Source organism: Mobula hypostoma, chromosome 7, assembly GCF_963921235.1.
Source record: "Mobula hypostoma chromosome 7, sMobHyp1.1, whole genome shotgun sequence".
Lineage (NCBI taxonomy): Eukaryota > Metazoa > Chordata > Chondrichthyes > Myliobatiformes > Myliobatidae > Mobula > Mobula hypostoma.
This window is the reverse complement of record NC_086103.1, coordinates 19,317,599-19,332,649: the sequence shown is the minus strand read 5'-3', so window position 1 is coordinate 19,332,649 and position 15,051 is coordinate 19,317,599. Positions and strand designations below refer to the sequence as shown.

General features: G+C 40.3%; 1 protein-coding gene across 1 annotated transcript in view; it reads left to right on the top strand.

Moving 5' to 3' along the window:
• Nucleotides 1-9,223, top strand: part of LOC134348859 (uncharacterized) — a 41,433-nt gene extending 32,210 nt beyond the window's left edge. The window contains exons 9-10 of the mRNA XM_063052641.1: nucleotides 8,846-8,886; nucleotides 9,023-9,223. Coding sequence (XP_062908711.1) covers nucleotides 8,846-8,886; nucleotides 9,023-9,088 — 107 coding nt within the window. The 3' untranslated portion in view covers nucleotides 9,089-9,223. The remainder of the gene's footprint in view (nucleotides 1-8,845; nucleotides 8,887-9,022) is intronic.
• Nucleotides 9,224-15,051: the final 5,828 nt, after the last annotated feature.

The following is a 15,051-nucleotide window of genomic DNA, read 5'->3' as shown; positions in this document are numbered from 1 at the left end:
TGACAAAAGTATGTGTGCACTGAATGCACACATGGCACAGTTTATGTAGGTTTACAAAATATTTGACTTAAAACTGCACAGAATAATAACAAAATAAAATACATATTTATGTCACTCAGTTATTTTTTCTTTCTCCCGTCTTTGGCATTTACCCATTCTTTGTAAATTCTATCTAGGCTAATTGAACTTCCATCAAATTGATAGCTTTTGATTCTCATTAACATATCCAAATGACATTCACCTAAACGGTCTCTCAGCTTGTTTTTGAGTTGATTCATGAGGCTAAAACCTCGCTCACACTCCGCACTAGATGCAAGAAAGGTTCCCCCAATGTCCATTAACTGTGCAAGGTCGCAAAACTGTTCATTTTGAAGTACAAATGCCACCATTTGAGCAAAGTTTGAAATCAGTTTGCATTTAATTTTTTCTTGCACGGAAAATTTGAAATCATTAAACTGTCTAATTATTACAGTACTTTCAGCTAGAAAATCATGGTATTTTAGACATAAGGCATTAACTTGTTCATCGCCAAATGTGAAGTCACAATCTGCAATTGTGCAGAAATCAAAAGCTGACCATTCTTGTACCTCATCTTCAGGAAACCTTTCTTCTAAATGAACACAAAGACTATTTATAAAAGTCAACAGTGAACTTGTATCTACTGTGATGTTTTCTTCACGTTGTTGGCTTAGCCAAATTTTAACTTTGTCACTCCGCGAAACATTGTCTCCCAGATATTGCTTTCTTGTTAATTTTGCCTCGCGCAAAATGAAGTGAATCAATTGATGTCAGGCCACTCTTTTGCAGAATCTTGCACAGTGCAGCCAGTTCATCAAAGGCATCACTTAAAACCTGTAAAGCTACTTTGAATGTGACGTTTATCAATTTCTTGTGAGAGTATTTAGCCGATGAACTAGTTAACAGAAACATTTAGCCAAAAGATTATTTTCAATAAGTATAATTATTAATTACTACATTATTTTAGGTAACTAACCTTTGTGCACACATTAATTTCCTTTGTGCGCTGGTTGAAAAACGTGTGTGCCCGCACACGTGCACAGTTTAGAGGGAGCATAGCTGTACACGTGGCCCCAACTTATTTGAAATTGCATTGAGATTGCCCAGCTTGAAACATAGAAACATAGAAACATAGAAACATAGAAAATAGGTGCAGGAGTAGGCCATTCGGCCCTTCGAGCCTGCACCGCCATTTATTATGATCATGGCTGATCATCCAACTCAGAACCCAGCCTTCCCTCCATACCCCCTGACCCCTGTAGCCACAAGGGCCATATCTAACTTCCTTTTAAACATAGCTAATGAACTGGCCTCAACAGTTTGCTGTGGCAGAGAATTCCACAGATTCACCACTCTCTGTGTGAAGAAGTTTTTCCTAACCTCGGTCCTAAAAGGCTTCCCCTCTATCCTCAAACTGTGACCCCTCGTTCTAGACCTCCCCAACATCGGGAACAATCTTCCTGCATCTAGCCTGTCCAATCCCTTTAGGATCTTATACGTTTCAATCAGATCCCCCCTCAATCTTCTAAATTCCAACGAGTACAAGCCCAGTTCATCCAGTCTTTCTTCATATGAAAGACCTGCCATCCCAGGAATCAATCTGGTGAACCTTCTTTGTACTCCCTCTATGGCAAAGATGTCTTTCCTCAGATTAGGGGACCAAAACTGCACACAATACTCCAGGTGTGGTCTCACCAAGGCCTTGTACAACTGCAGTAGTACCTCCCTGCTCCTGTACTCGAATCCTCTCGCTATAAATGCCAGCATACCGTTCGCCTTTTTCACCGCCTGCTGTACCTGCATGCCCACTTTCAATGACTGGTGTATAATGACACCCAGGTCTCGTTGCACCTCCCCTTTTCCTAATCGGCCACCATTCAGATAATAATCTGTTTTCCTATTTTTGCCACCAAAGTGGATAACTTCACATTTATCCACATTAAATTGCATCTGCCATGAGTTTGCCCACTCACCCAACCTATCCAAGTCACCCTGCATCCTCTTAGCATCCTCCTCACTGCTAACACTGCCACCCAGCTTCGTGTCATCCGCAAACTTGGAGATGCTGCATTTAATTCCCTCATCCAAGTCATTAATATATATTGTAAACAACTGGGGTCCCAGCACTGAGCCTTGCGGTACCCCACTAGTCACCGCCTGCCATTCTGAAAAGGTCCCGTTTATTCCCACTCTTTGCTTCCTGTCTGCTAACCAATTCTCCACCCACACCAATACCTTACCCCCAATACCGTGTGCTTTAAGTTTGCACACTAATCTCCTATGTGGGACCTTGTCAAAAGCCTTTTGAAAATCCAAATATACCACATCCACTGGTTCTCCCCTATCCACTCTACTAGTTACATCCTCAAAAAATTCTATGAGATTCGTCAGACATGATTTTCCTTTCACAAATCCATGCTGACTTTGTCCGATCATTTCACCGCTTTCCAAATGTGCTGTTATCACATCCTTGATAACTGACTCCAGCAGTTTCCCCACCACCGACGTTAGGCTAACCGGCCTATAATTCCCCGGTTTCTCTCTCCCTCCTTTTTTAAAAAGTGGGGTTACATTAGCCACCCTCCAATCCTCAGGAACTAGTCCAGAATCTAACGAGTTTTGAAAAATTATCACTAATGCATCCACTATTTCTTGGGCCACTTCCTTAAGCACTCTGGGATGCAGACCATCTGGCCCTGGGGATTTATCTGCCTTCAATCCCTTCAATTTACCTAACACCACTTCCCTACTAACATGTATTTCGCTCAGTTCCTCCATCTCACTGGACCCTCTGTCCCTTACTATTTCTGGAAGATTATTTATGTCCTCCTTAGTGAAGACAGAACCAAAGTAATTATTCAATTGGTCTGCCATGTCCTTGCTCCCCATAATCAATTCACCTGTTTCTGTTTGCAGGGGACCTACATTTGTCTTTATCAGTCTTTTCCTTTTTACATATCTATAAAAGCTTTTACAGTCCGTTTTTATGTTCTCTGCCAGTTTTCTCTCATAATCTTTTTTCCCCTTCCTAATTAAGCCCTTTGTCCTCCTCTGCTGAACTCTGAATTTCTCCCAGTCCTCAGGTGAGCCACTTTCTCTGGCTAATTTGTATGCTACTTCTTTGGAATTGATACTATCCCTAATTTCTCTTGTCAGCCACGGGTGCACTACCTTCCTTGATTTATTCTTTTGCCAAACTGGGATGAACAATTGTTGTAGTTCATCCATGCAACCTTTAAATGCCTGCCATTGCATATCCACCGTCAATCCTTGAAGTGTCATTTGCCAGTCTATCTTAGCTAATTCATGTCTCATACCTTCAAAGTTACCCCTCTTTAAGTTCAGAACCTTTGTTTCTGAATTAACTACGTCACTCTCCATGTTAATGAAGAATTCCACCATATTATGGTCACTCTTACCCAAGGGGCCTCTCATGACAAGATCGCTAATTAACCCTTCCTCATTGCTCAAAACCCAGTCCAGAATAGCCTGCTCTCTAGTCGGTTCCTCGACATGTTGGTTCAAAAAAACCATCCCGCATACATTCCAAGAAATCCTCTTCCTCAGCACCTTTACCAATTTGGTTCACCCAGGCTACATGTAGATTGAAGTCACCCATTATAACTGCTGTTCCTTTATTGCACACATTTCTAATTTCCTGTTTAATACCATCTCCGACCTCACTACTACTGTTAGGTGGCCTGTACACAACTCCCACCAGCGTCTTCTGCCCCTTAGTGTTACGCAGCTCTACCCATATCGATTCCACATCTTCCCGGCTTATGTCCTTCCTTTCTATTGCGTTAATCTCTTTTTTAACCAGCAACGCCACCCCACCTCCCCTTCCTTCGTGTCTATCCCTCCTGAATATTGAATATCCCTGAACTTTGAGCTCCCATCCCTGGTCACCCTGGAGCCATGTCTCTGTGATCCCAACTATATCATAATCATTAATAACAATCTGCACTTTCAATTCATCCACCTTATTACGAATGCTCCTTGCATTGACACATAAAGCCTTCAGGCACTCTTTTACAACTCTCTTAGCCCTTTTTAATGCTTGCCCTGGATTTGTCGGAACAAGAAAGCATAAAAGGCAGACCAAGCACTTCAAATTGATATTGACTATGACAAAGGTAAACTGAAGTTGTCTTTCCTTACCATGATAAAATATTAAGGATCTTCACAGGAGAGTTTACAAGAATGTTGCTGGGACTTAAGAAAAAGTTGAAGAGGTTAGGACTCTATTCCCCAGAGAGTAGGAGAATAAGGGGAGATTAGATAGAGGTATACAAGATTATGAGGAGTACAGAATGGACCTTGGGTGACACTAGAAATAGAGGTCTAAGGTTTAGGGTGAAAGGTTAAATATAAAAGGGGAAATTGAGGGGGAACTTCGCCATGCAGAGAGTGGCGTAAATGTGGATTGATTTGTCAGCAGAAGTGCTACTTATGGTTTCAATTGAAAAATTTCAAACAAGCTTGGACAAGTACATGCATGATAGGGTTATAGACCATTAGACAGAGAGGAGAAGGACTAGGCCATCTGGCCATTGACTCTGCTCCACCATGCAATCATAGCTGATCCTTTTCCTCCCACCGCCCAGCCTTCTCCCCATAACCTTTGATGCTGTGGCCAATCAACAACCTGTCAGTCTCCACCACAAGTACACTCAATGACCTGGCCTCCAGAGCTCCCTGCAGCAACAAATTCCACCAATGCACCACCCTCTAGCTAAAGAAATCTATCTGTGTTCTCTGCTTTAAATTGACACCCTCCTTCCTGACGATGTGCCCTCTTGTCTTAGACTCCCCCACGACGGGAAACATCCTTTCCATATTTACACTGTCTAGGCCTTTCAATATTTGAAAGGTTTCAATGAGATCACCCTCATCCTTCTAAATTCCATAGAATACAGACCCAGGGTCATAAAATGTTTCTCATATGATAACCCTTTCATTCTTAGAATAATCCTTGTGAACCTCCTCTAAACCCTCTTCAATGCCAACACACCTTTTCTAAGGTAAGGAGCCCAAAACTGTACACAATACTCAAGGGGAGTCCTCACCAGTGCCTTATAAAGCTTCCACATCACATCCTTCCTCTTGTATTCTAGACTTAATGAAATGAATTCTAACAGTGCATTTTCCTTCCTCACCATCGACTCGACTTGCAAGTTAACCTTTCAGGAGTTCTACACAAAGATTCCCAAGTCCCTTTGCCTCTCAGATGTTTGGATTTCTCCCTGTTTAGAAAATACCTGCACATTTATTTCTTCTACCAAAGTGCATGACCATGCATTTTCCAACATTATATTTCTTTTGCCACTCTCTTGCCTTTTCTCCTAATCTATCTAAGACTTTCTGCAGCCTTCCTGGTTTCTCAACACCACCCGCCCCTTCACCAATCTTCATATCTTCTGCAAACTTGGCAACAAAGCCATCAATTCCATCATCTAAGTCATTGATATACAACATAAAAGTGGTGGTCAACCCCTGTAGAAGAACACTAGTCATCGGCAGCCAACCAGAAAAGGATCCTTTTGTTCCCACTCACTGCCTCCTATCAGTCAGCTAATGCTCTAACTATGTTAGAAATTTTCCCGTAATACCATGGGCTCTTAAATTGGTAAGCAGCCTCATGTCTGTCACCTTGTCAAAGGCCTTCTTAAAATCCAAATATACAACATCCACTGCATCCTCTTTATCTGTCCAACTTGTAATCTCCTCAAAGAATTCCAACAAGTTTGTGAGGCAAGATTTTCCCTTGAGGAAACCATGCTGACTTTGTCTTATCTTGTCATGTGTCACTAAGTACTCAATAACCTCATCCTTAACAATTGATTGCAATGTCTTCCCAAACACTGAGGTCGGGCTAACAGGTCTATAATTTCCTTTGTGCTGTCTCCCTCCTTTCTTAAAGAGTGAAATGACATTTGCAATTTTCCAGTCCTCCAGAAACATGCCAGAGTCCCATGACTCTTGGAAGATTATTACTACAGTCTATACCGTTACGTCTTTCAGAACCCTATGCTGTAGTTCATCTGGTCCGGTTGACTTATGTACCTTTATGTCTTTTAGCTTTCTGAGCACCTTCTCCCTTGAAATAATAACTGCACTCGATTCTCTTCCCTCACAACCTTCAACACCTGGCACACTGCTAGTGTCTTCCACAGTGAGGACTGTTACAAAATACTTAATTAGCTCATCTGCCGTCTTCTTGTCCCCCCGTTATTATTTCTCCGGCCTCATTTTCTAGCCGTCCTTTATCCACTCTCATCTCTCTTTATTTTATATACTTGAAAAGGTTATTTTCTGCTGACCTTGATACAGTATTATTTGCTAGCTTGTTTCCATATTTCATCCTTTCTCTCATAATGATTCTTCCCATTACTTTCTGTTGGATTTTAAAAGCTCTAGCTTCCTACTAATTTTTGCTTTGTTTTATGCCCTCTCACTTTTACATTAGCTTTGACTTCCCTTGTCGGCCATGGCTGTACTATTTTGCCATTTAAGTATTTCTTTGTTTTTGGAATACTTCGGTCCTGCACTTCCCTCATCTTCCCCCAAAATTCAAGCATTTTCTGCTCTGCTGTCACCCTTGTAATCATCTCCTTCCAACTTAATTCGGCCATCTCCTCTCTCATAGCACTGTAATTTCCTTTACTCCACTGAAATACCGCTATGTTGACCTTTACTTTCTCCCTATGAAATTTCAAGTTGAACTCAATCATATTGTGATCACTGTCTCCTAAGGGTCCCTTCACTTCAAGCTTCCTGATCACCTCCGGTTCATTACATAACACCCAATCCAGTATAGCTGATACCCTAGTAGGCTCAATGACAAATTGCTCTAAAAACCCATCTCGTAGGCGTTCGACAAATTCATTCTCTTGAAATCAATTACCAATCTGATTTTCCCAATCTGCCTGCATGTTAAAATCTCCCATGACTATCATAACATTTCCATTTTGACATGCCTTTTCTATTTTCCATTATAATCTGCAGTCCACATTCCAGCTACTGTTTGAAGGCCTGTATATAACTGCCATCAGGGTCCTTTTACTCTTGAATTTTCTTATCTCAATCCACAAGGATTCAACATCTTCTGATCCTATGTCACATCTTTCTAATGATTTGATGCCATTCTTTACCAGCAGAGCCATGCTACCTCCTCTGCCTGCCTTCCTATCCTTTTGATATAACATGTAACCTTGGACAATTAGCTCCCAACTGCAATCATTCTTTATCCTTGATTTATTGTCGGTTACAACATCATACCTAACAATTTGTAAAAGAGCAACGAGATCATACACCTTATTTCTTATACAGTGCTCCGTGCATTGAGATAGAACATTCTGAGTACTATATTTTCTACCCTTTTTGATTCTACATCCTTAATGTATTGATATTCATTCTGCTGGCTGAAATTTTGTCCTGTCATCTGCCTGCCCTTCCCAATAGTCTGACTGCACACTATCTTTGTCTTTTTACTATCTCTCCTGTCCTGAGTCCCTTCACTCCATTTTCTATCCCCCTGCCAAAATACTTTAAACCCTTCACAACAGCTCCAACAAACCTGCCTGTGAGAGTATTGGAGAGTTATGATCCAGGTGCAAGTCAATGAGACTAGGCACAATAACAGCTTGTCATGGACAAGTTGGGCAGAAGGGCCTGTTTCTGTGTGGAGGTGCCCTGTGATTCTGCAATATTACAGTACCTCAATTACCAAATTAACTGGGGCAAAATTGAAAAGCGTGTTGAAGGCATTATATTCGAATACACACTGTGTATGGGATAAGTTAGATGATGTTGCACCACAATTAGTGATGAGTAGGTATGATAAACACAAGAAACTCTGCAGATGCTGAAAATCCGAGCAACACACACAAAATGCTGGAGGAACTCAGCAGGCCAGGCAGCATCTATGGAAAAGAGTACAGTTGATGTTTCGACTTGAAACTCTTCAGCAAGAGTGGAGAAAAAAAGCTGAGGAGTGGATTTAAATGGTGGGAGAAGGAAAAGAGAAACACCAGGTGATAGGTGAAACTTGGAGGGGGAGGGATGGAGTAAAGAGGAGGGAAGTTGATTGATGAAAGAGACAGAAGGCCATGGAAGAAGCAAAAAGGGGGGAGGAACACTAGAAGGAGGCAATGGGTGGGAAAGGAGGTAAGATAAGGGACAAAAAATAAAAAGACCCAGCACTGGTCCCTACAGCACACCACTAGTCATAGTCCTCTAATCAGAGAGACAACCATCTGCAACCCATCCTCTACCCAAACATGAGATTCCTTAATCAGAAAATACCAGTGCTTTACCACTGTCACTGTTAGGAGAGGTTGATGAGCAAATGCAGCCAGTTGGGAGGAGAGAAAGGTGAAGGTAGAGATAGAGGCTGGGAGGTGATAAGTGGACAGAACAAGGGCTTCAGGTACTGGAATATGATCAATAAAGATAATGATAAGTGGAAGCAATTAAGGAAGGAATGATGATCTTTGCTAAATCTTCCATAATCAATATTCTGGGAACTTTGATTTCCCCCAAAATTAACTGATCTTTGTATTCCCTTGAAAAATATACACCTAACAACTCATGACAGAACCATCAGTGAATAATGCCACTCATGAAAGAGCTTAGCTCACTTGCTTCACTGTGTAAATGCCATAGTTAATTTGGATTTGACTCTCAGAGATGGCAACTAAGTCAATTTGTGCCTTTGTTGACCTACTGTCTATATAAGGCAAAGGTAACACAAAATGGATAGTTGTATTTTATAAATGATATTAACTAATATTATCTTTAATAGTGGTGTTTGAAATTGTCACAGGTAGCAGACGTGACATGCAGGACAGTAACAAATCATCAGTTGTAAGTAAATCAATTCCTATTGATCAAATCTTGAACTATTTTTTTACTTGATGCTGCAAATTTATAAATTGTTCTTTAATGAAAAAGGTCTAAAGATAATTACCTTTACAAATGTTTATTCTGTCTTCTCTTTCAGAATGTTGGTGATTCAAAGGATGATCAACATGGTATCATCTATGCACAAGTAGCCCAAGTAACATGAATAAACTCATAAACACAAGAAATTCCGCAGACGCTGGAAATCCAAAGCAACGTAAACAAAATGCTGGAGGAACTCAGCAGATCAAACAGTAGCCACGAAAATGAACAGTCAATGTTTTGGGCCAAGACCCTTCTTCAGGACTGGAAAGGAAGGTGGAAGATGCCAAAATAAAAAGGTAGGGGGAGGGGAAGAAGGATGGCTGGAAGGTGATAGATGAAGTCAGGTGGGTAAGAAAGGTAAAGGACTGGAGATGGAGAAATCTGATAGGAGAGGAGAGTGGAACACAGGAGAAAGGGAAGGAGGAGGGGCACCAATGGAAGGTGATAAATAGGAGAGAAGATGTTACAGGTCAGATTGGTAAATAGCAGGAGGGGGAGGGGAGGAATTTTTTTAACCACTCCTCTCTCCTATCAAATTCCTTCATCTCCATCCTTCACCTTTCGCACTCACCTGGCCTCACCTATCACTTTCTAGCTATCCTTCTTCCCCTCCCTCTACTTCTTTATTCTGGTGTCTTCTGTCTTCCTTTCCAGTCCTGAAAAAAGGTCTTGGCTTGAAACGCCCACCGTTCATTTCCAAGGATTCTGCCTGACCTGCTGAGTTCATCCAACATTTTGTGTATGGTGATATGAGTGAACTGTTCAGAATATAAAGAAAAATATTGTAGTTGTTTGTTTCTGGGAATTGAAATCTGTCCCTTGGATCTATTCTGTAACCTGTTTTTCATGGGAACCTGTGTTGATTTAACATAGTTTTGAAGTAGGCTTACCAAGCCTCAACTAAAGACAAATTTCTTGGAAGTAAGAATGATTTTTTTTGAATTTTAAAATGTTTTTCACAATTTCTGAAGATGCTATGTAAAAATGCAACTCCGTTATACAAGCTATATTGAACATTAGTAGTAACTTTCCAATTGACTCAACAAATATTTCAAAATTGCAACATTTGAGCACAAAAAAGCACAAGTTGTCAGTGATAAGGGAGTGCAGTACATTCTGGGATACTGTACTATTTACGTTGTTACGACTGTCAAAAATGTTGAATCAGCTGCAGATTATTCCTACCTTCAAAGAGGCTCTTATTCCAAAGTACAAAACACAAATAGCACAGCTGCCCAAGAATTATCAACTATTTGCACAGTTCAGTGTTGCTGCTACCTAAAAGGCCAGAGCTATTTCAAGATTTCCATGGATACCAACCGAAAAGGGCAACAGGCAGAAGCCCCTGGAAAAAAAATAATCGCATATTGGCACTGTTTAGATGTAAACAAAGCAATTTCCATTTAACTTCTTGGAGAGAAAGCAATTTCCTTTTTATTTATAAGAAAGAGAGAAATTAAAGAGGAAAAATAAAACTTCTAAAATACCATCTCACTAAAGGAATGATGCATTTTCTTTTTTCTTTTACAAGGTAATAATTTTGAGTGGTGCTGTCAGTTACTATGCGATATATGTAAAATAGTGAATTCATAAGGGAAATTTGAAAAGAGAAAATATTCAAAGGCTTGACTACAACAGAATGATTGCTCTAGAAGGACAAGAGAAAATTAAAGGGAAATGAGGAAGTATCAAGCATCAGAGTTGGTGATTGGTTTATTATTGACACCTGTACCAAGGTGCAGAAAAACATTTTGTTTGCATGCTGTTCAATCAGATTATTCCAGAGGTAGGGAGTATATGTTAAAATAATTTAAAAAATCAGAATGCAGAGGTTGATGTGAATTCAAGATTTGATCCCACATCAATGTTAGAGGTGTGTTTGCTTCTTTTGATGAGAATTTACCAAATGTAATATGGTAAAAGCGTTATTAGATGTGAACAGTATTTGTTTCTTTAAGGCTCCTACCCCTTTAGGAGTCATAGGACTGAGTGCTCTCTGGGTTGCAACAAAATGTATGTAAAATTTTGAAGGAATTAAACTTTAAATGAATGTATTTGTGTTCCTTGTGTCTTCATGTCTATCAACTTTGCACGAAGGTATACTGGAGCTGTGCGGAGGGTGGGGTTGTTAAACTAGAGTGCAGGGGGATGGGACCCAGAATGCCAGACCAGGTAGTGGAGTGGTTGAGTGGCTGTGGAGAAAGATGATGTTAAGCCCACATACAAGGTCAAGAATCAGATAGTTGAGCATGGTGTGACTAATGTTCTGAGCTGTCAATGTAAGGAGTATTGTAGGTAAAGCAGATGAGCTTAGGGCATGGATCAAAATATGGAATTATGACATTGAAGCCATTAGTGAGGCTTGGTTGTAGGAGGGGGATGACTGGCAGCTCAATGTTCTGGGGTGCCGTTATTTTAGACGTGATAAGAGTTAAAGAGATTAAAGGGGGATGGATGGCATTAATAGTTAGGGAATATGTCATGGCAGTGGTCAGTCAGGATAGACTAGAGAGCACATCTAGTGAGGCTTTATGGGTAGAACTGAGGAATAAAAAGAGGATGACCATGTTAATAGGATTATATTATAGACCACCTACAGTCCATGTGATTTACAGGAACAAATTTGCAAAAGATTGCAGACTGTTACAAGAAACACAATGTTGTGACTGTAAGTGACTTTATCTTTCCACATATTCACTGGGACTCCAAAATTGTAATGGATGGGAAACGGTTTGTCATGTGTTCAAGCAGGTTTCCTTAATCAGTACAAAAGTCCCAACTAGAGAGAATGCAATACTAGATCTGCTATTAGGGAATGAGACAAGGCAGGTGACATGTTTGTGTCGGGGAACACTTTGGATCTAGTGATCATAATGCCATCAGTTTCAAGGTAATTATGGAAAAGGATGTCTGGTCCTTGGATTGAGTTTCTAACTTGGTGAAAGGCCAATTCTAGTGGTATCAGAAAGGATCTGGCAAGTGTGGATTGGGATAGGTTTGTTTTCTGGCAAAGATGTTCTTGATAAATGGGAGGCCTTCAAAAGTGAAATTTTGAGAGTCCAGAGATTGTATGATGCTGTCAGAATAAAAGGCAAGGATAACAGGAACCTTGAATTTCAAGAGATATTGAGGGCTTGATTTTAAAAAAGGAGGAAGTAAATAACAGGTATAGTAGGCAGAAACAAATGAGGTACTTGAGGAATATAGGAAATGTAAGAGAACACTTAAGAAGGAAGTGATTGCTCTAGCAGACAAGATGAAAGAGAATCCTAAAGTCTTCTACAGATAGATTAAGAGCAAAAGGATAGCAAGGGACAAAATTGGGCCTCTGGAAGATCAGAGGAGGAGATGTTTGCTGGGAAACTGGATTGGCAAATTTGCTGATGGCACCAAGATAGGAGGTATAGTGGACAGCAAGGAAGACTATCAAAGCTTGCACTAGGATCTGGACCAGCCCAAAAGCTGTGATGAAAAATGGCAGATGGAATTTAATGCAGACAAGTATTCGGTGGTGCCTTTTGGGTGGACCAACCAAGGTAGATCTTACATGGTGAGTGGTAGGGCATTGAGGAGTGTGGTAGAATAGAAGGGTCTGGGAATACAGATCCATAATTTCTTGAAAGCGGTGTCACAGATAGATAGATCCATAAAGTAAGTTTTTGGCACAGTGGCCTTCATAAATCGATGTGCTGAGTACAGGAGTTGGGATGTGTTGAAATTGTATAAGACATTGATGAGGCATAATTTAAAGAAATGTGTGCAGTTTTGGTCACATGCCTACAGAAAAGATGTAAGTAAGATTGAAAAGAGTGCAGAGAAAATTTACAAGGCTATTGCTGGTACTCGAGGACCTGAGTTAAAGGGAAAGGTTGAATAGGTTAGGGCTTTATTCTCTAGAATGTAGAAGATTGAGTGGAGATTTGATAGTGGTATAGAAAATTCTGAGTAGTGTAGATAGGGTAGATACAAACAGACTTATTCCACTGAGGTTGGGTGAGACTACAACTTGAGGTCATAGCTTAAAGGTGAAAGGTGAAATATTTAAAGGGAACATAAGGTGGGGGGGGGGACTTCTTCACTCAAAGGGTGCTGAAGGTGTGGATGCAGGGTTGATTTCACATTTAAGAGAAACTTGCATAGGTACACAGTTGGGAGGGATATGGAGAGCTATGGTCCGAGTGCAGTTTGATGTCACTTGGCAGATCAATGGTTTGGCACAGACTAGATGGGTCAAATGGCCTCTTTCTGTGCTGTAGTGCTCTGTGACTCTATAACTTTATAATCTACAATGGCACTGTCAAGCCAGGCAAAGAAACATTATAAACACAATTCACAAAGCAGAAATACAATATTTGGATATCTTTTGAACATCTGGCCATATTGACAGTGAGTCAGAGGAGATCACAATAAATCATGTCTATACACTGAACTTAAGAGTGAAGAAAGAGGGAGGAAAAAGTCACTGTGTGCAAAATTAATTGCAGTTAGAAACAAATCTTGTGATTACCATAGTGTAGATAATACAGAATAGCTGGTCAGTCCCAAACTTAGTCAAATAGGAAAACCTGGTAGTTTTGAAAAGACAGGGGATGCTTGCATATTTACATCAAACGAATCAAAAAATCTTTTTGAATAGAATTATTGAGATAGATAAGAATGCTCAAAGTCAGGCTGCATGTGAACGTGTGAAGGAGACAAATACAATTTAGTAAATTTACCTGAGTGTTATGGGTCAATTCATGCCCACTTCAATAAAACACTAGAGACAATCTTTTCAACCTTGCAGAAAGTTTCAAGTTTGTAACCCATAACCAGAGTCAAAGAGAAAACATTCGGAATTGAGGATGTAAAAAGAGGGAGGAATGGAAAGAACTAAGAATTAGGGAAATTCTTGGGAAGCCAATATACACTCAGTGGCCACTTTATTGGGTACACCTGTACACCTACTTGTTACTGCAAATATCTAATCAGCCAATCATTTGTAGTGACTCAATGTATAAAAGCATGCAGACATGGTTAAGATATTCAGTTGTTCAGACCAAACATCAGAATGGGGAGGAAATGTGATCTAAGTACTTAAACCCTGGAATTATTGTTGGTGCCAGACAAGATGCTTTGAGTATCTCAGAATCTGCTGCTTTTCTTGGATTTTCACATGTAACAGTCTATAGAGTTAATAGCTAATGATGTGAGAAACAAAAAAAAAAATCCAGTGAGAGACAATTCTGTGGCAAAAATGGCTTGCTAATGAGAGAGGTCAGAGAAAAATGGCCAGATTGATTCAAACTGCTAGGAAGGCAACAGGAACGCAAATAACCACATATTACAACGATGGTGTGCAGAAGAGCATCTCTGAGCACATCAAACTGAAGTTGATGAAGTAGCAGCAGACGTCCACAAACATATACTCAATGGCCACTTCATTAGGTACATCGTGTACATAATAAAGTGGCCACTGGGTGTGTATCTAGGTACTGATAATCTACACTTCTCAATACTTTGGGAAGTGACCAGACACAGTAGATGAATTGGCCATCATTTCCCAACTTTTATTTTGATTCTGCATCAGTTCCTATGGAATATATCCATCATGGCTGATTTTATTTTTCTTAGCGCTATTGTCCTGCATTCTCCCTGTATGTAACCGTTAACCCTTTATCAATGAAGAACCTGACAATCTTAACCATAGATACACCCAGTGACTTGGACTGTACAGCCCTATGTGGCAACGAAATTCCATGCATTCATCATTCATGGGCTGAAGAAACTCCTTGTCACCTCAGTTTTAAAGGGAAATTTCTTTTAACTGAGGCTGTGCCCTAAAATCCCAGACTCTCTACCAATGGAAACATCCTCTCTCCATCCACTTTTTCTAGGCCTTTCAGTATTTGGTAGGTTTCATGGAGATAACCCCATCCTTCTGAATTCGGTCGAGTATAGTCCCAAGAATATCAAAAGCCCTCATATGTTAATTCTTGTGAACCTCCTCTGGACTCTCTCCAAGGCTAGTGCATCCTTTCTTAGATACAGCTCCCTAAATTCCTCAAATATTCCAACTGCAGTCTGGACAATATCTTGTATAGC